The sequence below is a fragment of the Serinus canaria genome, chromosome 14 (genome assembly GCF_022539315.1).
Source record: "Serinus canaria isolate serCan28SL12 chromosome 14, serCan2020, whole genome shotgun sequence".
Taxonomy (NCBI): domain Eukaryota; kingdom Metazoa; phylum Chordata; class Aves; order Passeriformes; family Fringillidae; genus Serinus; species Serinus canaria.
Window position 1 is genome coordinate 15322590 of NC_066328.1, and position 23997 is coordinate 15346586.

A 23997-nucleotide genomic window follows, 5' to 3' on the forward strand; every position below is an offset into this window, starting at 1 on the left:
GACGGTCGGTGCCAGCGCGGGGAGCTCTGCGGCCAAACAGGGCTTGGCTGCTCCCCCTGCCAGGACCCCACGGAGCAGCCTTGCTGGGGACAGCTCTCCTGGTGAGCCCCCAAGTCCTCGACCCCCAAATCGCTGCAGCAAACCACGTGTAGGTCGTAGTCCCCAAACCTCGGTGTCTCGCTCACCTGTGCAGAGGTCCCAGGTGGCCCAGGTGGCCCCGGCGCTGTCCCCATGCTCCACACGGCGCTGTCGCTTCGCATTTGCCCTGTGGGTGAAGGATTTCCCTCCACGGGCACTAATCTGTTTTCCCTCCTTCCAGCTCCTAATTCCCCCCAGATCTGCAGGCTCAGGTCAGCACCAGGCTCAGCCAGGACGAGCAGGGCAATTAGACTGCCCGTGCTCCTCTGTGCGATGGAAATCAAGTTAATTAGGAAAGGAGAAGGCCAGGAAGACCTTAGTGCGGGTGTGGCGCTGAGCTGGAGCTGCTGGAAGGGCGCAGGGCTGCCGTGAGAAGGCCGGGAAGGGGCAGCCACCCCCTGCCTGCCCTGCCCCGGTGCCACGGCAGCACCGGAGCGGCCCCGGGCTGCAGCGAGGACGGGGAGCCGGGAGGATGCTCCAGGAGCCCTGCGGGTAGATGGGAAACGCTTCCGGGGGGGATGGAGGAGAGTCAAGAGAGCTGCGAGCCCTCGGTGGGACGGAGCTGCCGCTGCTGAGAGCCCCCGGATGGCCGCGGACTTCTGTAAGTGCTGGAGCCCAGGGGTGCAGGGTGCAGCTTCCCGCTGATCTCACGGGCTGTCCCTGCAGCACAGCCCGCAGCAGCAGCGCTGGGACCATCCCAGGGCTTACTGGGCTCCTGCTGGAGCTGGCAGAACGCGTGCTCAGCAGCCCCGGGGATGGGTTTGGGCACAGGTGGGTTTCATCCCTGCCAGGCTTGCCCCGAGCTTCACCCTCAGCTCTTCCCCTCTGAGTCTCATAGTCTCTGCAGGGTGATTTGCCCAGGTGAAATTGTCTGAGTTTCATTTTTGTAAGTGCTTAATGTGTGTCAGTGACACAGATGGAATAAACACGGCGGTAAAAAGCATCTTCCCAGACAGCTGAGATCAACTGCAGAGGAAAACCCCGTGTGAATCACTTTAGTGAATGTCAGCGGACAGTGCAGGCACTCACACATCTCAGAGTGACAGAAAGGGAGGGCTGGAAGGGACCATGGCAAGGTCATCTGGACAGCACAGCTTGGGAAGGGCATCCGAGTGCACTGTGCCCATCAGCTGGCCGGGTTCACCTCGGGCAAAGGCAGCTCCTGCAGATGTTCAGGGCTGATGTGCCCCACGTCTCCTTGGGCATCCCTGGAGCCAGTCCAAAGCCTTCACGTGAGCCACAAACAAGTCCTGCTGATAACCATCATCCTGCCATTTTGGGATGCTGCTGTCAGGACAACTCACACACGGGACTGAGTGGGCACAGAGAAGTGGTCAGATGAGAGGATCTGGAAAATTCTAATTTGCAGTAATTTTTCTAGTTGCAAAGAGCTAAAATACTGAGTGTTGAGAAGGGCTGGTTAAAATCAAGCTGGTTTAAGTCCTTGGATCATCTTTTCATCAATGTAACATGTCAGAGAAATGAATGAATCATTCTGATGGACAAATAAATACAAGAAGATGCCTAAGTGAGGCTCCTGAGAAAGGGGTAGGTGGGTGCCCCAGGTGAGACCAGGGCTGTGCCAGGTCACATCTGAGTGCCACGTGTAGCCAACGTGGCCTCCTCAGTGGCCCCACCAGCAGACAGAGTGAAAGCTGTTATTTTAAGGAAATCTAGAGGAAATACAGGCTCTTGGGGCATTTCTTCCCACGGTGAGGGGGACACAGCACACACTGTACCCCCCCACCCGATGGGCTCCACGCAGCATCCACAGGAACGACCCTGAAAGATGGAAAAGCCACCACAACTCCTCTCTTTTCCTCTTCCCCTCCTTCTTTTCCAGTCGCAGCCATGCCGGCAACCAACCAGGGCTGGCCCGAGTCCTTCGGGTTCCGGATAAGCGGCTCGGGGCCGTGCTACATCCTCTGGGTGCAGGAGGGCAGCAGCGCGGCGCTGGCGGGGCTGCGCCCGGGGGACGAAGTGCTGGAGCTCGAGGGCCAGCCCGTGTCCTCGCTGGGCTGCGAGGCGCTGCTGGCGCTGGCCCGGCGCTGCGGCAGCGTGCCCCCCAGCATCGGCGTGGTGTCCCGGCTGCAGCGCGCCAGCATCCCCCCCGGGCCCCGCGGCTGCTTCGGCTTCCAGCTGGCCAGCGAGGGCCCCCCGCGGGTGGCCAGCGTCAGCCCCGAGTCGCCGGCCGCGGCCTGCGGGCTGGAGCCCGGGGATTACCTGCTGGAGGTGGACGGGACCCCGGTGGCGCTGCCAGAGGCGGCGGCCGCGCTGGTGGGGTCGTGCCGCGGGCGGTCCCTGCGCCTGGCACTGCTGCGGCCGCAGCGAGGGGACACGGCCGGGGACATCTCGGGGGACACCGCCGGGGACATCACGGGGGACACCGGGCCCTGCGCCGGCCCCACGCGCCGGGACAGGAGGCAGAAGGCGCAGGAGTTCAGCAGGAAGGTGAGGCCGGGGTGTGGGGTAGGGGGCCGGGGCGTTGGGCACCCCCTGTGCCCAGCAGGGTTGGAGATCTGACACCTCCAGCCTTGGCACGTGGATGGGGAATGCTCCCGGCTTGGTCGTGGGGCTGGGGTGCAGATCTGGGGCATGAGCACCTGAGAGAAGGGGCTGGTAATTACCTGGGAGAGCAGATGGGTGCTGCCAAGGGCTGGAGAGTCCCTGGGGGTGACCCCAAGTTCTTGTTCCCTTGCACTGCAAGAGCGTGGAGAGACCCTCAGGGCAGATCCTGCTCTGCTGCTGCCTAGATGTCCCTTCAAAGCCTGAGCCTGTCATCCTGCAGACATTTTAGTTCTTATTTTGTTGCAAAAGGGAAAACATCAATGTGATTACATCTCCATTGTGCTCCTGAAAGCTTCCTAGTGGGTATTTTACCAAACACCTCGCCTTGTGCTAATTATAAATTTGATCACAGTTGTTTTTTTCAATCTTTCTAATTTCCATTTCAAAGTAGCCTTTTAAAATGCTGTTATGAAAATAACCGGGCTGGTAGGGCTTTTTTTTTTTTTTTTTTTTTTTTGATCCCGAGTTAATAAAGGAACAAGACATCTGTAAAGAGATTTGTGGGTATCAGGCGAATCCCCTCAGTCAGCTTCTCCATCAGGGATTCACGAATACCCGCTGAGGTTTGGATTCATGGGCGTGGGAAACAGATACCTGCTGATTACAGGAGATTAACGAGGAGGGGCGGTGCCGCCTCCGTGTCTCCGAAGTCACATTCAGCCAAGTAAAAGATTCCTGGATGATCACCGGAGAACGATTCTGTTGTGGTGCTGTGAGCGCCCCATCAGCACCTCTGTCCCCTCCCTCCCCAGCCCCAAAAGCAGCCGGGGCAGGAGCAGGAGGGCAGAGCTGCTGGCTGCGGGAGCCCCGCTCAGCTGGCAGAAGCCTCTCCAGAGGGAGTTCCGAGCGCAGATGTTTGAAGTGGCTTCAGTTTCTACAGGATGTAGAGAACACTAAAGCCAGCAGGGTGTTTTACCCCCTCCTTTCCCGGAGCCCGGCTCTGGCCGGTGCTGCTGGTGCTGTGAGCTCCCGGGTGCCAGGCTGCAAGGTCGGAGGGTGCTGCTGGTTTGTGTTTCACACTGCCTGCCCACGGGTCACCTTTTCCCAGCCTCCTTCCTTTGGTGGAGCCCCAGGCTGAATGGGCTGCCTGGCAGACAGTGCCGGTGGCACTGGGGCAGGGCTGTGCCAGTGCCCCACGTGCTGGGGGCATCACCGGGCAGGTGCTCACGGTCTCAGCTCCAGGGCAGTGCCTTCTCTTGTCCCCTGTGTGCTCAGGGACACGCTGGGGACTGTGTGAGGGCTGGCAGCACCCCCGTGGTGCTGGAGTCCCCATCCCTGGCGGTGTCCAAGGAGGGGCTGGACGTGGCACTCAGGGCTCTGGGCTGAAAGAGAAGGTGGGGATCGGGCACAGCTTGGACTCAAGGATCTGGGAGGTTTCTTCCAGCTGGAACAATTTGTGATTCTGTGATTCCCACCCACCAAGCCCTGCAATGCCAGCCCAGGCAGAAATTTCACAGCAGCCCTCTGGGATCCATCCCACCAGGAGCACCACAGTCTGTCAGTCCTGTGCTGGACCTGGGGACCGTGCTGACGAGCCAGCCCAGGGGACCCTGCTGCTGTGGCTGCCCCAGATTTGGTAACCTTGAAGTGCTGCTGCTGCCGGGAGCCCCTGCAGTGCCTGTGCAGAGCCAGCAGCACCAGGGGGCTCTGCCGGGGTCCTGGTGCTGGTGTCACCCTCCCTGGGGAGCTGCCAAGTGGGAACACCTGGAAAAATGGCTCTTCCCCTTCCCCTGGCAGGTGATGTCTGTGGCTCCCTGGCAGTGCCACCACAGGGGCACACAGAGCCCTGCACACCCCCAGTGCCCAGGGAAGGGTGAGGGGCTCCTCTCCCTTCCTACAGGCAAACCCTGCAGTCAAACCTGCTGGCAGCACAAAACCATCACCTGGCAGGAAATCCCAACACTCAAAGGTACAGAGAGGCTGTCACAGGGAGTTCCTGCAGCCCACCTGAGAGGTCTGGGTGAGGAACCAGTTCCTACTGCCCAGGGAGAGGGGGCAGCCCCCCAGTGAGGGAGGAGGTGAATAAGGAGGGTCCCACGTAGGGTAATTGGCTCGATGGTAATTAGCTAATTACTCTGCCTGTCCCAGCTGGAGAGGATGGGCAGTGGCTGGGAGCTGTCAGTGCTGATCCAGGGCTGGCACTCACCTTCATGTTCTGTCTGCCCATTCCCAGCAGCTTCCCGGGGCTAAGAGCAGGATGGAGCTGCCCAGAGGGATCAGGGGGTGATGCCCAAAGCTTGAACAGCTCCAAAGGCCCATTTGGAGCTGTTCAAGCTTTGGGCATCCAGCCTGATCCCAGCAGAGTTTGGGAGTTTGGGGTCACACCCCTGCTCTTGTGGACTGTTTGGACCAGCAGCTGCAGGGCCAGGTGTGGGAGCAGAGCAGAGCAGAGCAGAGCTGAGTGATGGGCTGACCTCTGCAGCGTCCCTCTGCTCCCGGCGTGGTTCCCTCCACCCTGGCTGAGCAGGGAGTGGGACACATTTCCCGTGTGGCAGCGCCCCTGCCATGGTTCCACGCCCTCCTGCTCAGTGTCCCTTCCTCTGCTCCCCATGCCACGCTGCAGGTGGATGCCATCCTCGGGGAGCAGCCGGAGCTGAAGGAGAAGCTGTTCACGGTGCTGAAGCAGTACGCGGCCCAGAGGAGGGTGGAGTGCCTGGCACACGGCCTGAGCCTGCTGCTCACCCAGCAGTCCCACCAGCCCCTCATCGACAGCATCAGGTACCAGGGGCACCTCCACGCTGCCCTGGGGCCACCAAACCACGGCTTCCTGTGCCTGCTGCTGCCGGGGAGCAGGGCTGGGCAGGGCCGGCTGGGATGGTCCTGCAGGGAAGGGGTTGGGAGGGTCCTGCAGGGAAGAGATTGGGAGGGTCCTGCAGGGAAGGGGTTGGGAGGGTCCTGCAGGGAAGGGGTTGGGAGGGTCCTGCAGGGAAGGGGTTGGGAGGGTCCTGCAGGGAAGGGGTTGGGAGAATCCTGCAGGGAAGGGGTTGGGAGGGTCCTGCAGGGAAGGGGTTGGGATAATCCTGCAGGGAAGGGGTTGGGAGAATCCTGCAGGGAAGAGATTGGGAGAATCCTGCAGGGAAGGGGTTGGGAGGATCCTGCAGGGAAGGGGTTGGGAGAATCCTGCAGGGAAGGGGTTGGGAGGGTCCTGCAGGGAAGGGGTTGGGAGGATCCTGCAGGGAAGATGCCAACCAGCTTTCCAAGGGACAGCTGAGCCAAGCTTGGTGCCATCTTAGCCCAGCACCCCTGTGGATGTGATGGGGGCCTGCACCCTCTGCCTCTGCCTGCAGCAGGGGATGTGGCTCCCATTCTTGGCTGTGATGTGGAAGGGAGATGGGATTAGCTGCAGAGCCACTGGAGAGTCTCCAGAAGCTTGGCCAGAGAATAATCTGAGTTCTGCAGGGTGAGAGCTGCTGCGGGCGAGGGCTTGGCCAGCGCTGCCAGCAGCCCTGGCAGTGGGGGGTTGGGGGGTCTCTGCTGGGGCCATGGGCTGCCCGGGGTGCCAGGGGGTGGTCACTCACCCCGGGGTGCCTTGGCAGTGCTCTGGAGCCCCAGTGCCAGCAGATCTGGCAGCGAGGCCGGAGCTGGGGCTGGAGCTGGTGCTGGCCCAGGGACACGTGGTGGGATTACAGCCAGGCTGAGACCATGGCCATTAGGGAATCAGGTCTCCATCTGGCCTCGCTCCGGGCCCAGCTCTCCAATTGCTGCTTTAATCAGAGCAATTGCAGGATATTACAGTTTCCATAACAACGTCCCCGTGCGGGGTCTCTGCCGTGACCCACGATGGCAGGGTGGGGGTGGCTCGGGGCCCTGGCCATGCAGTGTCCCCCTGCTGTGCTGGGACTGCTCTGGGTCCCCCAGAGCCCTGCACATCTGGGGACAGCAGGCACAGAGCCCTGCAGGGCCAGGGTGCAGAGGGGAACAGCCAGCTGCCCGCAGTCACCTTGTCCAGGTGCCCATGCCCAGCCTGTCCTGTCCCCACCGAGCATTCTGGAGGGAGCCAACCTGCCAGCAGCTGGGGCTGGGGCAGGGATGGATGGCACCGAGCCAGGCCTCAACCATCACCCCAAACTGAATCACGAAATAAGCCCCCACCACTCACAATTCAGGAAAATTCTTTCCCCCAGCAAGATCCGTGAAAATACCTCAAATGCCTCGGATATCCCCTTTGCCATCATCCCTGGGGAATTATACAGGATTACTTCCCCTCACAGAGGGGATTTGAATAAGTGTCCCCCAAGCCCCTCTGTGGGGGGCACAGCAGGTTCCCCCCAGGATGTCCCTGTCCCAGCAGTCCCTGTGTCAGTGAGCAGAGTGTGGCTGGAGCCGGTGCTGCCATCCTGAGCTTGCCCCATGCCCAGCCTGTGATGCCAGGGGCAGCCCCACGTTATGGCTCCCCAAAACAGGGGCAAGCCCCCTGACAGCCCCCTGCCCCCGTGGGAAAGGTGAACGCCAGGGCTGGGGCAAGGGGCGCCGTGCATCTGGCAGCTAATCTGGCTTTAATGGAAATGAAATATTTAGCTCAGGGAAAAGATTTGCTGTCTAATCTTAATGAAATGAAGTCAAGAAAATAAATAAAGAAGTTGCCCTGCAGACCAGGCAGACCAGGTTTCCCAGCTGTGGGTGCTGGGGGCAGTGCCAGGCGTGCTGCTGTGCCTGATCCAGCTGCTGATCCCGGGGTCTCTCCAGTGGCTTTGCTGCCAAGCAAGGGCTGTCCCTGCCTTTGCTCTCACTGCAGGCAGTGAGCAGCTCCAGGGGGCTGTGGATTCCTTGGGTGATTCCAGCCCGTTCAGTCTGTCTCTGGCTGAGGAGGGGTCTGGGGTCTGTGCCCTGAAGCAGCACACAAAGCTGGGAGGGCCATGGTGGGCTCATGCAGGGGTGTCCTGGTTCCAGTGCTGGCTCTGGGGTGGGTGCAGTGTGGGGGTGCTGCTGTGGCCGTTGTGCTGTCCTGGGGCACAGGGCAGCCACCCCGGGCACTGCTGTGGGTGCAGTCTGGGCAGAAGGGCCCATCAGACCTGACCCAGCGAGTGTCCTGGGGCTTGTCCTGTGGGATCACCCCAGGGGGGGATCTGGGACCTCGGGAGTTGGCACTGTGCATCCCCGTGAGGCTGTGCCCGGTTCTGCAGGGACTGTTTCCACCTGAGAGGGGACAGCCCTGCACACCCGGGCGATCTCATCCCTGTGCTCGCCCTGAGGAGCCCTCGGAGGGTGGGATGAGCCTCTTCTCCCCAGGATGGCAGTGCCATGGGCCAGGCATGGATGCCGGGTGAGGGTCCTGCCCTGTTCCGTGCCCCGGGCAGGCGGCTGAGCCGTGGCACGGCCCGGCGGAGGTGGCGGGCTGCGTGTGCCCGTGTGTCCCCTGGCTCGCAGGGCCAGCCGCCGCCTCGTCCCCGTCTCCCACTGACCCTCGCGCTGGCCTGATTGGATCTTCCCTCTGCACCAGCTGTATTTATTTTTGTGCTGTTGCTGCTGCCGGCTGTCCTCTGCTGTCCCCTCCCCTGCTGTCCCCCCGGGCTCCCCCCGGCCTTTGCCGCGCTCCTGGCAAAGTGCTGCGGCTCAGCATAACCCCAGAGCCCGACTGGGCACACGGATCCTCCCGGGGCTGCAGCCACCTCTCCTCTGTCCTCCAGCCGGGCTTTTCCACTATTGGATTTTTTTACCCCCCCCCCTTTCTTTTTATCTCAAATGGATTTCATCCCATTTGCCCAGAATTAAGCTCTTGCAGATTTTAATTTGCTGACATTTTTTTCATCTGCTTGGCTGTGGATAGCGGGGATAATGCACGTGCTGTGCCGGGTCCTCCCCGCTCCCATCCCCTGCCCATATGGCTGATGTGTGCAGGCAAAGTGCACAGCTGTACTCCTGCCCGAGGATGCTGAAATCCGGCTGCCAGGGGGGAAGATGAGCTGTCTCGGGTGAGTAACGAACGCACCTTTGCTGGGAGTGAGGGAAACGGGTTTAAATCAGGTTCATCCTGGAATGTGGCAGCCCCTGGCACTGCGAAAACAAGGTGTGCTGGAAGTTAATTAACTCCTAGCCTCCGTATTGCCTCGGAGCCGCTCCGCTCGAGGGATCCGCCAGGAGGGGGAGGCTCTGATTTGGGTTATTCCGTCACAGCAGAGCGCGGGGTTTGTTCCCTCTGCTCCCCGCTCGGGCTGGGCTGGAATGGGTTATTTTGGGCCGGCCGCTGTCTCGGGGGGTCAGTCCCTCGGTGCTGCTCTGATTCCTGAGCTGGTTTCGCGGCAGGGCAGAGCTGCGGCTCTGGCGGGGCCGGCCCCCACCCGGCGCTCCGCGGAGCTGACCCAGCTCCATCCCTGGGCTCTGGGGACAGGAGTCACCCTCGGGGCCGAGCGGGGCGCGGGGGATGCCCTCGGTGTCACGCAGGGCTGTGCACTGGCTCACCCCCACGCCGCGGGCACCGTGTCCCTTTGCAGCGCGGTGTTTTGCCGGCGGTGCCGTGCCAGAGATGCGCCAGCCCCTGGGGGCACCGTTTAGGTTAAAAACATCTGTTTGCAGTGGAACTGGGGGAACACTCAGATCCCGTCCTCCCCCCGAGCTGCAGTGCTGGGTACAGCAGCAGTCACAGCCAGTGACACAGTGACACTGCCAGGGTCCTGTACCCCGGGCTGGGATGCGGGATGTGTGTGGTCCAGCCCCTCTCCCCGGCTGCATCCTTAGGGGAAGGCTCTGGCTCCATTTGGGCTGTGAGGTGTTGGCTCTCCTGTCAGTCCTGTTGTGCTTCAGGGCTGCGGGCAGGACAGTTTGGGGCGGTTTGTTCTTCCCTGCTTTGGTTTCGCCCCGTTTGCTCCCGGGATAGAGCCAAGGGGGCCGTGCCGTGCTGGGCTGGGCTGGGCTGGGCTGGGCTGGGCTGAGCCCGCTCGCAGCCCTGATCACCGGCACAGCTGAAATCGCTGCCCACCGGGGGCTCCCTTGCTGCGGGAGAAATTCCACCGAGTCCTTGTTAATAACGCTCCCAACACAATCTATTTGTCTCAGCTTGTTTTTCACGGCAATAAAACTGCCTGGCGTGTTCCTGTATTAAACTGCTCCAACCATCTGTGACCTGCCCTGGATCAGAAATTTCATTTCAGCCATTAGGATTTAAATATTATGGATTGTGCTGCTTCCCTGCTTCTCAGCCCCCTCCACATACCCACTTCTCCAGGGCTGGGGGAGCTTCCCAGCTCTTTTGGATGTGGATGGAGCACGAGAGGCCCCCCGGGTCCCTGGTGCTGACACGGACACTGTCCTCCTGTCCGCGGTCCTTTCATTTCCCACTGAAAAACCACCTGGGTCACAGGATGGAAATGGAGGAAAAGCAGCTCTTGTTCGCTTCCATTAAAAAAGAAATCCCTAATCTGATGGCCCAGCATATGCTCAACTGCCCAAAAAAAAGGGGGAATTAGGGCGGCAGGGAACAAAACGTGCCAGCAGTGAGACAATTGGGAGCGAGTTCCTTTTTTATTGGCGGAGTTCAAATAGGTCATGACCAAAATGCCTCGGTGGGAAATCTCCTGATAGGAGATTAAATTCCTTTGGCAAATCAAACTCCAGCTGGGATGCAGATGGGATCAGCCTGGCCCGCCTGCACCCTGCTGGAGTCACAACTTTTATTTTGGGAAGTGGTTACTCAGGATGAGTTTTCCAGTGCCTTAAAGAAACCAGGGAAAGCAGCCTGGAGCTGCAGGAAAAGCCTTTCTGGGGGTCTCTTTGAAGGTCTCCGTGTCCCCGGAGCTGTGGGACCGCCTGTCCCTGCCAGGGCAAGGACAAAGCCAGCAGGTCATGGTGCACAGTGTGGTTTGGGCACAGGGACACTGGACTGGGGACAGCTGAGGGCACCCTGGGGTGCTGATGGGGAAGGGGACCCCCAGCCAGGCACAGAGGGGAGGGACTCTGCCCCGGGGACTCTTTGATGGATCGTTGCTGGAGCTGGAGCAGGGATGTGTCAGGAGGGTGACCCTCTCCAGAGACTGCCAGGGGTCCTGGGCTGTCCCCAGGGCCAGTGGGGTGGCTGGGGAGGGATGTGAGGGGCTCCCAGCCCCGTGCTCAGCCCCTGCCTCCCAGCCTGCCCGCACTGGCGGGTGGAAAAGCACCTGCACTCCTGGTAACTGGTGAAAATGGACCCATCTGCAGGGCACCTGCTGCCAAATGAGGGATTGTGGAGCCTCCCAGCACGGGGAGAACGGGAATGGAGTCACAGCTCTGTGCTGGAGAGAGCTCTGCTCCTGCACCAGGGTCTGGAGGCTCCTCATCCCCCGTCCCACACACACGGGGAGATGGGGTTTGGGAATTTGGGGTTCATAAGCAGAATTCCTGTTCTGGGGGTAAAGCCAGAGTTTCTCTCCTGGGTTTTAGTATTTGGCCGGCCCAGCAGGGTTTTTCAGGACTGGTAGTGGTTTCCACAGCCCAGTTCAGACATAATCCAAGAGTAGCTCAGTGTTTTAATCCACTCTGGGACGTGTTTTTCTGCACAACCGACAAACTCAAGGTCAGGTCTTTGCTGGTTGTTTTGGGGCTAAACCGTACATTTTTCATTTCTCCTTCCTCTGCTGCTACCTGGGGATTGTGTGTGATGTTGGCAGCTCTGGGAAGCCTCACATCCTCTTCATCAAACACCAGTGATGTGCGCTATTTAAATTAAATCAAGGTTTTCTCTTTTGTTCCTACTGAAAGGCACTGCTGTGTTACCCTGGGGGTAAAGGGTGCTCCGGGTGAGCTTTGGGCCCCTGACTCTGCTCCTGCTCCAGCCTGGCAGCTCCACCTCCCCGCCCAAAACCCGCACCCCTGGTGCCGTTTGCCTTTAAGGTTTCTCACCCCTTCCTGCAGCACGTAATTTAAACACAAGCACTTGAGAAGTCAACTAATTAGCACCAGGGAGGCATCCCCCCGGAGTTCGGCGCCGAGCCGTGCCCTCCTTTCTGAGGAACGACGAGATCGTTCCAGCAGGAAACCACAGCGCCTGCAGTTTTTGGGGAGAGGGAGGGAGAGAGGGAGAGAGGGAGGGCTGGCGGCTGCGAGCCGGGGCTGAGCCGGGCAGCCAGGGCAGGAGCCCGGTAGGGGCCAGGGGGGCTCTCGGCCGATGCTGGAGCCGCCCCCGGGGCTGGCAGCGTGCCGGAGGTGCCGGTGCCAGGTGCCGGTGCCGGCGCTCGGGCCCGTCTGGCCGCGCTCCCCGGGCACGGCGGGGGTGCCACACGCGGGGCGGCACCGGCTGGCATCGTGGGCGTGAGCCGAGCCCGAGGCTCAGCTGCATGAGGATCTGAAGCATCTCCCTTTTGTTCCCGCCGCACCCCGACAAATGGGAAAGGACCGGAGTTTCTCCCGGCATTTTCGGTACGTGTCCCCGCTCCGCTGCCCGCCCGTGCGGGTGCTGGCAGAGCCTCGTGCCCCAAGGACGTCCCTGGGATGGCTCGGCTGCCTCTGGGGGCTGGGGGACCCCGCTGTGTCCCCGGGACAGCCCTGCCCCCGGCTGCCGGGGGAGTCGGGCGAAGCTGGGGTGGGAGCTGGGGTGGGAGCGCTGGGAAGAGCCCGAATGGGGCTGCTCCGTCTCCAGGCCTGCAGGCCAGCCCGGGGGGATGAGGATGAGGGGCTGGGACTGTGATGGAGCGAGGCTCGCTGTCCTTTGCTCCCCTGGCTGAGCAAACTTGTGGCAGCTCCACCGGCCCCGGCCAGGCTGGAGCCGCCCCTGCTGCCCTCCCGGGGTCATGTCCTGTCCCACTGAGCCCCAGCATGGCCATCCCGGGTGGGACTGGCCGGGGCAGCTCGGTGTCCCTCTCAGGACATGTGCGTGTGGCACAGTGGCTGGCAGGGAATGGGGCAGGTGGCTCCCAGCGAGGGTGGGCTGCAGGAACGGGACTGCCTGCCCGGTGCTGGGTGAGCAGTGACCCACCTGGCAGCTGTGGGGTGGGAGTGTGGCACAGGCTGAGAGGTGCCAGACACGCCAAAGGGAGCCCAGGAGCCGAGGGCAGGGGATGGGCACGGTGGCACTCTGCCACCATCCTGGCCGGGCTGCTTTGGGGGTGGGGTGAAGGTGAAGCAGCCTGGAGCATCTGGGACTTTTCCTGGCCTGGAAAATGCACTGAATTCACATCCATTTCTTTGAGCAGAATGACTTCTCCCAAGTGAGTGCAGAAGCTGCTGCAGAGCAGGGCTGGTGCCCCGGGGCCCAGTGGCACTGGGCATGGGAGCGGGCACAGGGCTCAAGGATGGGGCCTTTCCCATCCCTGTCCAACAGGAAACAGCTAGGGCTGACCTGGAACACCCGAGGAGGAGGAGTAAGATGAAGCAGAAGGCTCGAGGCCAGGACTGCAGCACCCTGCCCCTGCCTGACCTCCACAGGCAGGGTGGGCACATCCCTGCTCTGTGAATCCCAGTGGGATTTGCTGGGAGAGGGAAACCCCAGCTGGGCACTGCTCCTTGGTGCCATGGCAGTGCACAAAGGCAGGTTTGTCCTGGGGGATGGCAGGACACTGCAGGAACAGGCACAGCAATGGTTCTGCCTGCTTTGGTGGCACTGTTTGTAGCAGTCAGTCGGGTCTCTCCTGTCTGGGCCCTGCTGTGCCCCAGCTCTGAGCCAGTCCTGGAGCAGTGCCAGTGCCAGGTCCTGGGCTGGGGCTGAGCTCCTCAGCCCAGTGCTGAAGCAGAGGCTCATGCAAAGTGGGACAGCTCTGCTGGAATGATCAGATGTAATTTGGCCAATTAAATGGATTGTGCTCATTTTGCCTGTGAGGAACTTGGACTTCTCCCTGGTGGGTGTCCACCACGTCCTCCCCTGCCCTACAGGGTGAACTATTTATGAGCAAAATTTCCCTCTTTCCTAGTTGCTGCTTAATCTCAAATCACCTGTGAATTGCACCAATGTGTTGCTTCTTTCAAATTGTCACCAGATGCTCTGAGTGAGCATCTGCCAGCTTTGGGTGCCTTGTGGTCTGTCTTCTGCACCAGCTCTTGTTTTGAGTTCTGCCTTTGGCTGGGGGAACAGAGATGTGCTGGTCCCGGTAGGTTTGGGGTTTGAAGCCTCTCCTCCTCTGTCTCCACCCAGAGTTTTGTGTTCCCTTGGTGCAGCTGCCCGAGGGAGCCCTGTGGGATCCCCTGCCAGCCCCAGCTCTATCCCGGGGGCCGCTCCTCGGAGCAGCTTCTCTGGGTCCTGTGGCACCAGTCTGGCCCAGTTCCTGCTCTGGTGGGACACGTGGTCCCCAGGCAGCCGGGGTGTGCTCACACCCCCGGGGCTGCGATCGCACCGGCCCCGCTCTCGCTCACACCCCGCGAGGTGCCGGCGCTAACGAGCGAGCGGCGCTGCCGAACCTCCCGGGATGGTTTTGTGTAAACGAGCTGCAGCTGCAGGGGTTGCTATAGAAACACTCGGAGATGCCAGCTCCTCCTGAAGCCCCTAAATGTGCGAGCGGAGGGCAGGGGAAGGTGAGCAGGTGTCGGGGTCTGCCTGCTGTGAGGCAGAAGGAAAAGGAGAAGATGAAGTGTCTGCCGCGGTTCTGGAGCTCACCCCGGCCCAGGTGGGAGCAGTGTCTCCTCCTCCCTCCTGGGATCCTGCTGTGCACTCCCCGTGCCTCCTCTGAGTGTCCCAGGGGTCCCTGCTGGGGCACGAGGGCCACTTGGCTGTTCCCACCAGGCAGAGGGGAGGTGACCCGAAATAGAGCGAGTTCCAGGGCTGTCCCCTTGTCCCCTTGCCTGTGGCATCACCGTGCCTGTCCCTGCAGCACCGTCATCTCCCAAGGGCCACGAGGCTCCTGCCTGGCTGTGGAGGGAGCTGGAATGTGGGACTATTCAAGGCTGGAGCCCAGGAGAGCAGAGTCTGGGGCAGGAGATGAGGGGCAGCGTTTTGGGGGTCCCAGAAGAAGCAGGTCTGGAGGAAGGTTCCAACATCATCGCTCCAGCTGAGCTCTGCATGGGATGGGGGAAGAGATGCAGGTGGTGTCCCCGGTGTCCCCAGCACCCTCGGTGTCCCCAGCACCCTCGGTGTCCCCAGCCCCGGCATTCTCAGCTCTGTGAGGACTGAGGCCAGGCCCACACCAGGAGTTCAGCTCTTTCCCTTCCAGGGCTGCCCGCACCCTCAGCTCTGTGCCACACCTGCCGGGGCCCCTCTCCTGACTCCCCTCCCTCCCGCAGGATTTTCATCCCCAAGAAGCACCGGCAGCGCTTTGACGAGGTGGTGTCGCAGAGCCTCATCAGCAAGCTGTGCCGCTCCAAGAGCGAGCACGGCAACCGCCTGCGCCGCAGCCGCAGCGAGGACCAGCAGGAGCGGCTGCTGGTGTCCACCCGCGCCAGCTCCGTGCCCCGCAGCCACGAGGAGCTCAGCAAGAGCCTCCGCAAGACCACCTCGCTCGTCAGCAGCAACGTGGCCTCGGGGGCTGCCCGCAGGTACCGCCCTGCTGGGTTTGTGTGGGTGGAGAGCGGGAAGGGCGCTCCGGGTGCGCCTCTCCTGGGACCGGGATGAACGAGGATCCCTTCCCTCCCTCCCTCCCTCCGCAAGGCTGGGCGGCTTTGTGCCCCTTGTCCCAGCTCCGGGGCACCCTCTGTGTCCCCTCAGCTCTGCAGGGCGGATGGACGGGCTGTATGAGGAGCTGGGGTGGCACTTGCAGGCTGAGAGGAGACGTCTGCTCCTCCCTGGGTGGGATGCAGGCTGTGCCAGCAGGATTTGGGGTGCCCAGCTGTGCCAGCAGGATTTGGGGTGCCCGGCTATGCCAGCAGGATTTGGGGTGCCCAGCTGTGCCAGCAGGATTCAGGGCACAGAGAAGGCTGAAAGGAGGATGCAGCCAGGTTGGGGTTGGTCTCTTTTCCCAGGTAACAAGTGATAGGATGAGAGGAAATGGCCTCAAGTTGCAGCAGGGGAGGTTTAGTTGGGATGTCAGGGAAAATTCCTTCACAGCAAGGGCTGTCAGGCACTGTCACAGGGCAGTGGTGGAGTCCCCATCCTGGAAGTGGTGGGGACATGGTGAATGTGGCCCTCAAGGACATGGGTCAGTGGTGAGCACGGGGTGGTGCTGGCTTGGCAGGTGGATCTCATAACCTGAAAGGTCTTTTCCAACCCTAGCATCCCCTGGTGCCCCAGCAGGTGTCTGGGTGCCAGGCTGTGGGAGGCAGGCAGGACAATCCCCGAGCACAAGGATTAACCCACTTCCCTCCCGTGCCCAGATGGCCAGACTGCAGTGCCCCCAGGGCAGGGAGCTCCCTGCTGCCTGCAGACCCTGTCCCAGCCAGCCAGCAGGAGAGCAGGGGGGTCCAGGCTCCTGCCCACCCTCCTGCCAGGCTGATCTTCCCTGTGGCTTGTCCAAAATGCACTCCCAGCCCAGTGTCCCTCCCCACCAGCACAGGACCCCGCTGGCTGGAAATGATCTCAGCAATGCTGCCTTCCCCCAGGTCCCTGCAGGAACAGCTCCCAGCTCCAATCAGCCTCCCAGCAGGGAGATTTCCTAATGCTCCTTCCAAAATTTCCTAGAGGAATTTAATTCCTCTCTCATCAGCCTAGGAGACCTTTGCTCCCTGAACCACATTGTCTTTAATTCTCTGTAATAAAGGATCACAGACTGGTTTGGGTTGGAAGAGCCCTTAAAGATCATCCAGTTCCAACTCTCTGCTGTAGGGGGTTGGAGCCAGATGATTTCTAGCTTTTATACATATAACTATTCTTTGAATCTATGTGTTTATCCCATATTGCACTTTGAAACCACGTTTGGAAGACACTTTGGTGTCAAAGGGGACCTCGTGGGGACATTGAGAGTGCTGGGGACTTGAGCACTCAGGAGAACCAGGGCTAACGGGGTTTGGAGGGGCTGGGGAGGGAAACAAGGGCTGGCTCTTGTACTCTGACATCCCGTTTGCCTTTTCCACCCCCAGAACCGTGCGAGTTTATAAAGGCAACAGGAGCTTTGGCTTCACGCTCCGCGGCCATGCCCCGGTGTGGATCGAGTCTGTCCTGCCAGGTAGGAACACCTGGCACACCACAGGTTTGGGGCATCACGGGCTCATCTCTGCTCTGAACTCGAAATGTGAAGGGCTGTTTGCTAGGAAAGAGCAAAAGGGACTTTCCCAAGGCTCGGTGATGGGGTTTGTCCTTTGGGATAATGAACGTCTTTGGTACAATTTAGTTTGGCTTTTTCCACTCCTCGTGAGAAGTGGGAAATGTGTTCAGTGACCTTCCAGAAATGCCACCAGTGCTCCCAGTGCAGGCTGGGGGCTGCACCCAGCTGGGTGAAGGGTCCCAGCCCACCCAGATAAGCCAGGTGCAGGGGTGCCCTGCCTGGGGGTGTCCCTGATGCCCCTCCCAGGCAGAGGTGCTGCAGCTGATGCCCCTTTGTGCCTCCAGGGAGCCCGGCGGAGAAGGCTGCCCTCAAAGCTGGAGACAGGATCCTGTTCCTCAATGGCCTGGACATGAGGTAGGAGCTGTGCAGGGCACCCAGGGCCAGGGGCTGAGCACATGCTGTGGTCACTCTTGGGCAGTGGGAGCTGCTGGCCCTGGTCCCTGTGTGCTGCTGTGCACAGGGGTTGGCCCTGAGGGGACACCTGGGGACAGCTCCTTTAGTGCTGCTGTACAAAACCTGGCTCTAAGAGGAGCATTTTCTTCAGCCCTGCTCCTCCTCTGAGTTCTCTGTGCAGGACAGTTTATATGGCCTGGGTTCTGACTGCAGCCCAGCCCCAGTCCCCAGGTTCAGGCACTCTGAGTTAATCTGTAGGTGTTAAACCCCTGAGGTTCTGCTTTGGAGAGCAGCAGAGCCCCATCCAGCCCAGGAATCACTCCCACGACGGGATCATAGGCTTAAAGCCGGGTGGGAATCCCACTTGTACCCAGAAGTAAATTCTGTGTGTTTGTGCACCAAAGCAGTGGGACCAGAGGGACTCGTGCCCCTCACCCGTGCTGTGTCCTTGGACGTGTCTTTCTGCATAAAAACCAAGAGCAAAGGGTTAGAGGAGGCTGCAGGACAAGAGAGAGTGATGAATATTTAAAGGTTAAAGCGATGCTGCTTCTGTCAGGGCTCGGGTTCCCAGGTTTCAGCTGATCCAGCGAACTCTTGGCTGATGCAGCACTGCCAGGAAAACGAGACCGGGCTGAGGATTGTCCTCTGAGCCCTGGTTTTGGCAGGCATTGTCCCAGCCTGGCCCATACCCTTCTCCAAGGGCATCCCGAGATTTTTTTCACCTACAAAATTACACTTTATGTTCACCTTGCCTTTTCTTTTTGTGCAGAATTAGGGCAGGCGAGGACAGACCTGCAGCGCTGTGTTATTTAAAGGAAAATTCATTTTCTGGGTCTGGGTGTAGCTTAACTCTGCCTTCCTGTGCCGTGGCACTCCTCAGGGTGGGCACAGGCATTGCCATGGTTGTTCCTTGGTGCCCACTCGTGGGGCAGGATCCAGCTCTCCCTCGGGGGCTCCTCCCTGTGCAGCACAGGGAAAACTGAGCAAAGATGGAGAGAATCCAGGGAATCACAGGGAGTCACAAAGATGGAGAGAATCCAGGGAATCACAGGGAGTCACAAAGATGGAGAGAATCCAGGGAATCACAGAGGTGCCCAGACCCCTCTGGCTCTGAGCAGCACCAGGAGGCTTTCCCAAGGCAGAGGAGGGCAGCTGCCAGCCCTGTGTGCTCCCTGCTGCCCGGGGCTGGAGCAGCTCTGACGGGCTCTCTGTGCCTGCAGGAACTGCTCCCATGACAAGGTGGTGTCGATGCTGCAGGGCAGCGGGGCCATGCCCACCTTGGTGGTGGAAGAGGGCATCGTCAGCTTCTCGCACGGTAAGGGTGCAGGGGGAGGCTCTGGAGGGCAGCCAGCCCACCCAGCTCCCCCGTTCCTGGGGCAGGAGGGAATTGCTGGGGCCTCCGTGGGCTGAGCAGGTGTGACACGCTGCCTGGGGATGCTCCTCTCCCCGGGGCACGTGGCCCTGGCACGGTGGGATCAGGCTGGATCCCAGGCTTGGCTGCTCTCCAGGAGGGCTCATCCTGCTGTGGCTGTGCCTGGTGTCCCTTGCAGTGTCCTTCCTGTGCAGTGTGTGCTGTCCTTGTCTGCAGTAACCCAACCCCGTGGCTCAGGGCTGGGAGCTGTGCAGGGCTGGGAGCTGTGCAGGGCTGGGAGCTGTGCAGGGCTGGGAGCTGTGCAGGGTTGTTATCCTGCTGCAGGGCTGGGAGCTGTGCAGGGTTGTTATCCTGCTGCAGGGCTGGGAGCTGTGCAGGGTTGTTATCCTGCTGCAGGGATCGGTGCCTGAAGAGAGCTCAGCATGCCTGGGGCAGCACAGGGTGCCTGTGCAGGGCAGGATCTCCTGGGCACAGCGTGGTCCCCAAGCCCTGTGGAGGCTGGAGGGTCCCTGTGCTGCTGGGGTGCTGCTCCCAAATGCCCAGAGCTGGGAGCCAGGCCTGGCTGTTCCCTCTGGAGCAGCACTGCACTCCTTTCAGCCTCACGTCCTGGGATGCCCAACTCGTTTGCAGGTGCACTCACACAGCCCCAGCAGCCTGGGATGGTTTGGATTGCAAGGGACCTTAAAGATGATCTCATTTCACCCCTCTGCCTTGGGCAGGGATACCTTCCACCAGACCAGGCTGTTCCAAAGCCCCTCCAACCTGACCTACTTCCAAGCACGCAGCCAGTGGCCCCCACACTGCTCCACTGCCCTCCAAAGAAGCCAAGGAAAGATGGAATATTTATTTTGCAGACTCTGACTCTGCTGAGTCCCCGAGCAGCTCCTCAGCCCTCACCTCCCTGCAGTGGGTTGCAGAGATTCTCCCCTCTAGCATCAAGATCCAGGGAAGGACGTTCACACAGCAGCTGGAGCACCTGCTGACCCCCCCCGAGCGTTTCACCGTCTGCAAGGCCCTGGAGGGCTTCTTCCACCACCGGTAACTCCTGCCAGCTGGGACCCCTCCCCTGGCACTGCCCTGGAGCTGGGCCCCCTCCCCTGGCACTGCCCTGGAGCAGTGCCACGGTGGCTGTCAGGCAGGGCACACCTGGCCTGGCAGGCTGGCACAGGAGCTCTACTGTGCCTGTGCTCTGCAGCTTCCCCAGCCAGGTGTTCCCTGTGCCCCAGCTCACCTCAGCCCAGGTGTCCTGCCTGGGGACAGGGCAGATCCTTCAGGTTTTGGTTCCTCTAGGTTAAGCTGCTGACCTCTTATCCCTTATCCCCCAGTGCAGGCTGCCTTGCAGCCTGGCTGTCCCTGACAGCTGCAGATCCTGTTCCAGCTCTGCCAGTAAATCTCTCCACGTTCCATCCTTGTCTCTTCACTCTTCCCAGAATCCTGGCTGCAGCATTCCCTGGTGGCTGCAGGGGAATGGCTGAGGCTGGCAGAGCCCTGGTCCTGCCATGGAGCACATCCCCCCTGCCCTGTGCAGGGATCCAGCCACATCCCCTGGCACCCTCCAGATCCCATCAGTGACCTCCTTCCCTGCCCTTGCTTGGGCTTCCAGCAGTGCTTTATCAGAGGCTGTCACAGCATCATGGAATGATTTGGGTTAGAAAGGACCTTAAAGCCCACCCAGTGCCACCCCTGCCATGGCAGGGACACCTCCCACTGCCCCAGGCTGCTCCAGCCCTGTCCCAGCCTGGGGCACTGCCGGGGATCCAGTGGCAGCCACAGCTGCTCTGGGCACCTGTGCCAGGGCAGAATTTCATCCTGTTGCAGGCTGTTCTATCTTCATGGGATGGGGTGCTCAGCTGTTCCCACGAGCCCTTTTCCCTGCTCTACACACCAAAATCAGATGGAGCCTTTGGCCCCAGGCGCTGCCAGCCCAGCCACCCTCCCCAGTGCATTTCTCCCTCAGCCTGTGCACCTGCAGCTGGCTGAAATTCCAGTCTTTCCAGGGCTTCTCTCTGCTCTCTGGTGCTCCCCCACCCCTCTTACTCATCAAATCATGGAGGCTGGAAAAGCCCTCTGAGACCAGCGAGTCCAGCCATTGCCCAGCACTGCTGAGGCCAGCACTGGCCATGTCCCCAGGTGGTTTTGAATCGCTGCAGCTCTGCCGTGATGGAAGCAGTCCCTGGCAGAGGAGAGGCTGGGAAGCAGGAGGGGCAGTGCCAGAGGGACATCCTCACTGCCCAGCCCTCTCCTCCTGGTTTTCACAGGACCATTGACACTGTCACTGCCCAGCCCTCTCCTGGTTTTTAGGACCATTGACACTGTCTCTGCCCAGCCCTCTCCTGGTTTTTAGGACCATTGACACCGTCACTGCCCAGCCCTCTCCTGTTTTGCAGGACCATTGACACTCTCATTGTGGATGTGTACCCGGTGCTGGACACCCCAGCCAAGCAAATCCTCTGGCAGTTTATCTACCAGCTGCTGAGCTACGAGGAGCAGGAGCACTGCCAGCAAAAGCTTGACAGGTTTCTGGGGTACAAGGCCTTGGCAGGTGAGAGGGAGCCCCCTTGCTCCAGGAGGGACACGCCGTGTCCTGACGGGTGCTGGGAGCTCAGTCCCTCGTGCTGGTGCAGTTTTGGATGGAGAGGAGAGATGGCACCTGAGAGGGTGACTCTGGGGGCTCCTGGAAGCTGCTCAGGTGGTTAGAGGTGAGGAAGTGCAGGAAGGGAGCAGCTGGTGTAAGGGCAGCATTCAGACCAGGGAGGTGAAATAAGGGTGACACGGCATCCCTTGGGATGTCACAAAAACATCCCTGGTTGAAGAGGTGCTGCTGCTCTTCCACGAAGACACAGAGGCAGTTGGTGATCCCTTGTCCCTGGTCCCCCTCACCATCCCCCTCACCTGGCTCTGTGGCAGCACAAATCCAGCAGTGCACCGGGGAGAGCAGGTTTGAAGTGAAATGTCCTAATCTGTGCATTTGCACTCTTAATTGCTTCCAATTTCCCTATTCTCAGCTGCTCACACAGGCGTGTTAATTTTAGACTCAGCAAAGGTAGAAGAAGTGTTGTTTGAGGAGAGGCTTTTGCAGGAACCCAGTGACTTTAGCAGGACTTTGGCAGTCCTGCAGGAACCCAGTGACTTTAGCAGGACTTTGTCAGTCCTGCAGGAACCCAGTGACTTTAGCAGGACTTTGTCAGTCCTGCAGGAACCCAGTGACTTTAGCAGGAAGCAGAACCAAGTCCTGGTGCAAATCCTCCCTGCTGTGCACGGGATCCTGTGCTCCCTGCACCCTGGATCTGCTCGCTGGGTTTGCACTCAGCCCCCTCTGCTTTGTGTGTGCAGGATCACAGCTCAGCCATGGGCTGGAGATTCCCAGGAATTCATGGCCTGTCGTTAGTGTGGAGTTCACAGCTCTGCATTCCTGGAATGCAGAGCAGGAATCTCCAGCCAGGGGAGGAGGGAAGCACAGGAGCAGATCTCCCTGTCCCAGGCTGCTGTTCCCAGCTCCAGGCTGGTCCCTGGCTCCTCTCAGTCTCTGAGCAGGAGAGTTTTGGTTGTTCTGGTCTGTTCTGTGTCTGTGCCTGGCAGCACCATGGCCAGAGATCTCTGGATTTGGGCCGGTCCTTCCCATGGCTTCCAAGCTGGGTGATCTCCCATGTCCCAGTGCTGGGTACCTCAGGGCTGGATGCTCCATCCCTCCATCCCGTGAGCCACCCTGAGCTGCACATGGACAGTGCATGGGCCATGTGCTCCTTGCAGGCAGCATTCCAGGGCTGGCCCCTCTTCCTCCTTTTCCCTTGGGGGCAGGAAGAGTTTCCTGGGACCGGCCCAGCGCAGGGCTGGAGTTCCATGTGGGCCATGAGCTGGTGGATGGCAATCCTGCTGGGAAAAGGGGCTGGATGTCCCATCCCTGAGCATCCATCCCTGCCCTGTGCTGGCAGGAGCACCTGGGCATGGAGCCAGCAGCTACCTGGGAATGGCAGCTGGGAATGGCAGCTGCTGTGGGTTCCATGGCCCTGGGGGGCTCTGGGGAGCTCTGGGGGTACCTGTGCAGGGTGAGGAGCAGTGGGGTCTGCCTGTGCCTCACGGAGGTGTTTCCTCTGCAGCAGAGGCAGAGGCTGAGGATCGGTACCGCAGCTCCATCCGAGGGGCCTCCCTGTGCCGGGGCAGCCTCAGGACCCCCCGCCCCGAGGAGGGGGCAGCAGGTGGGTGAGTGGGGCTGGAGCCCTGTCCTGAGGAGGGGGCAGCAGGTGGGTGAGTGGGGCTGGAGCCCTGTCCTGGGGAGGGGCAGCAGGTGGGTGAGTGGGGCTGGAGCCCTGTCCTGAGGAGGGGCAGCAGGTGGGTGAGTGGGGCTGGAGCCCTGTCCTGGGGAGGGGGCAGCAGGTGGGTGAGTGGGGCTGGAGCCCTGTCCTGGGGAGGGGGCAGCAGGTGGGTGAGTGGGGCTGGAGCCCTGTCCTGGGAGGGGGCAGCAGGTGGGTGAGTGGGGCTGGACCCCCTGTCCTGAGGAGGGGGCAGCAGGTGGGTGAGTGGGGCTGGGACATGGGGGTTGTGCCTGCTGTGTCCTGCTCTGCCCCAAGACAAATTCCTGAGAGATTCCTAAGCGTGAATGATGGGAAAAGATGGAGGCAAAGATGGAGGGAGGTCAGAGTAGAGCCAGCAGTGAGGCACTGGCTGGAAATCCATGTTTTCTGAAATGGAATCACAGAATTACAGAATGACAGAATCACTGAGGTTGGAAAAGCCCTCCAAGGTCACAGAGTCCAGCCTGTGGCTGATCCCCACCTTGTCACCCAGCCCAGAGCACTCAGTGCCACATCCATGGACTCCTCCAGGGACAGCAATTCCATGGTGAAAGAACCAATTCATTAAGAGACCACTTGATCATAAGGCTGAATGTTATTTCCATTACTCAGCTGTGAACTGCTCCTGCTGGCCTGGGCTCCCCCTGCCCTTCTGGGGGTAAAATTTACGACTTCCCTCTGAGCATTCTCGGAGTCCATCCAATTAACAGGGAAAACCCCACTTGTGAAATCCATGTGAGGAAGGAGATCATGGTTCAGGGCCACTTTGAGACTGTGACAAAGCCCGTGGGTGGCACCAGCCCTGCCTCCCTTCAGGGCACACAGACCTGCCTGTTCCATCACTCCTGGCTGATGCTGAAGGGCCCTTGACCTGTGCTCCTGACCATGACCTCCCTGAGGACCTCCTGGCCATGTGGTGTCCCTCAGCTGCCAGGGGGCTCTCAGACACTTCCCAGGGGAAGAAGATCCTCTGAGCTGGCTCCGAGGAGCTCTTCTGGTGGGGATTAGAGCCTGGAGAGCGGCCGACAGCTGTGTGCTGCAGGGGAGCTGTGTCTGGGCAGATGTTGGCCAGCTGTGGGGAGCAGCCCTGTCCTCAGCTGCCCCGAGGGAAGAGCAGAGCAGCTTGGAACTGTCTGCTGACCTCAAACCCGCCCTGCACTGCTCCCTCGGGACCCCCAGAGCCGGGAGCTGGGGCAGGGAGGTC

General features: G+C 60.7%; 1 protein-coding gene across 1 annotated transcript in view; it reads left to right on the top strand.

The window, feature by feature from the left end:
• The first annotated feature begins 1989 nt into the window (after positions 1-1989).
• GRID2IP (Grid2 interacting protein) overlaps positions 1990-23997 on the top strand; it is a 36779-nt gene continuing 14771 nt past the window's right edge. The window contains exons 1-9 of the mRNA XM_050980289.1: positions 1990-2589; positions 5270-5424; positions 14824-15075; positions 16552-16637; positions 17021-17090; positions 18350-18444; positions 19356-19539; positions 20889-21043; positions 22599-22697. Coding sequence (XP_050836246.1) covers positions 1990-2589; positions 5270-5424; positions 14824-15075; positions 16552-16637; positions 17021-17090; positions 18350-18444; positions 19356-19539; positions 20889-21043; positions 22599-22697 — 1696 coding nt within the window. The remainder of the gene's footprint in view (positions 2590-5269; positions 5425-14823; positions 15076-16551; positions 16638-17020; positions 17091-18349; positions 18445-19355; positions 19540-20888; positions 21044-22598; positions 22698-23997) is intronic.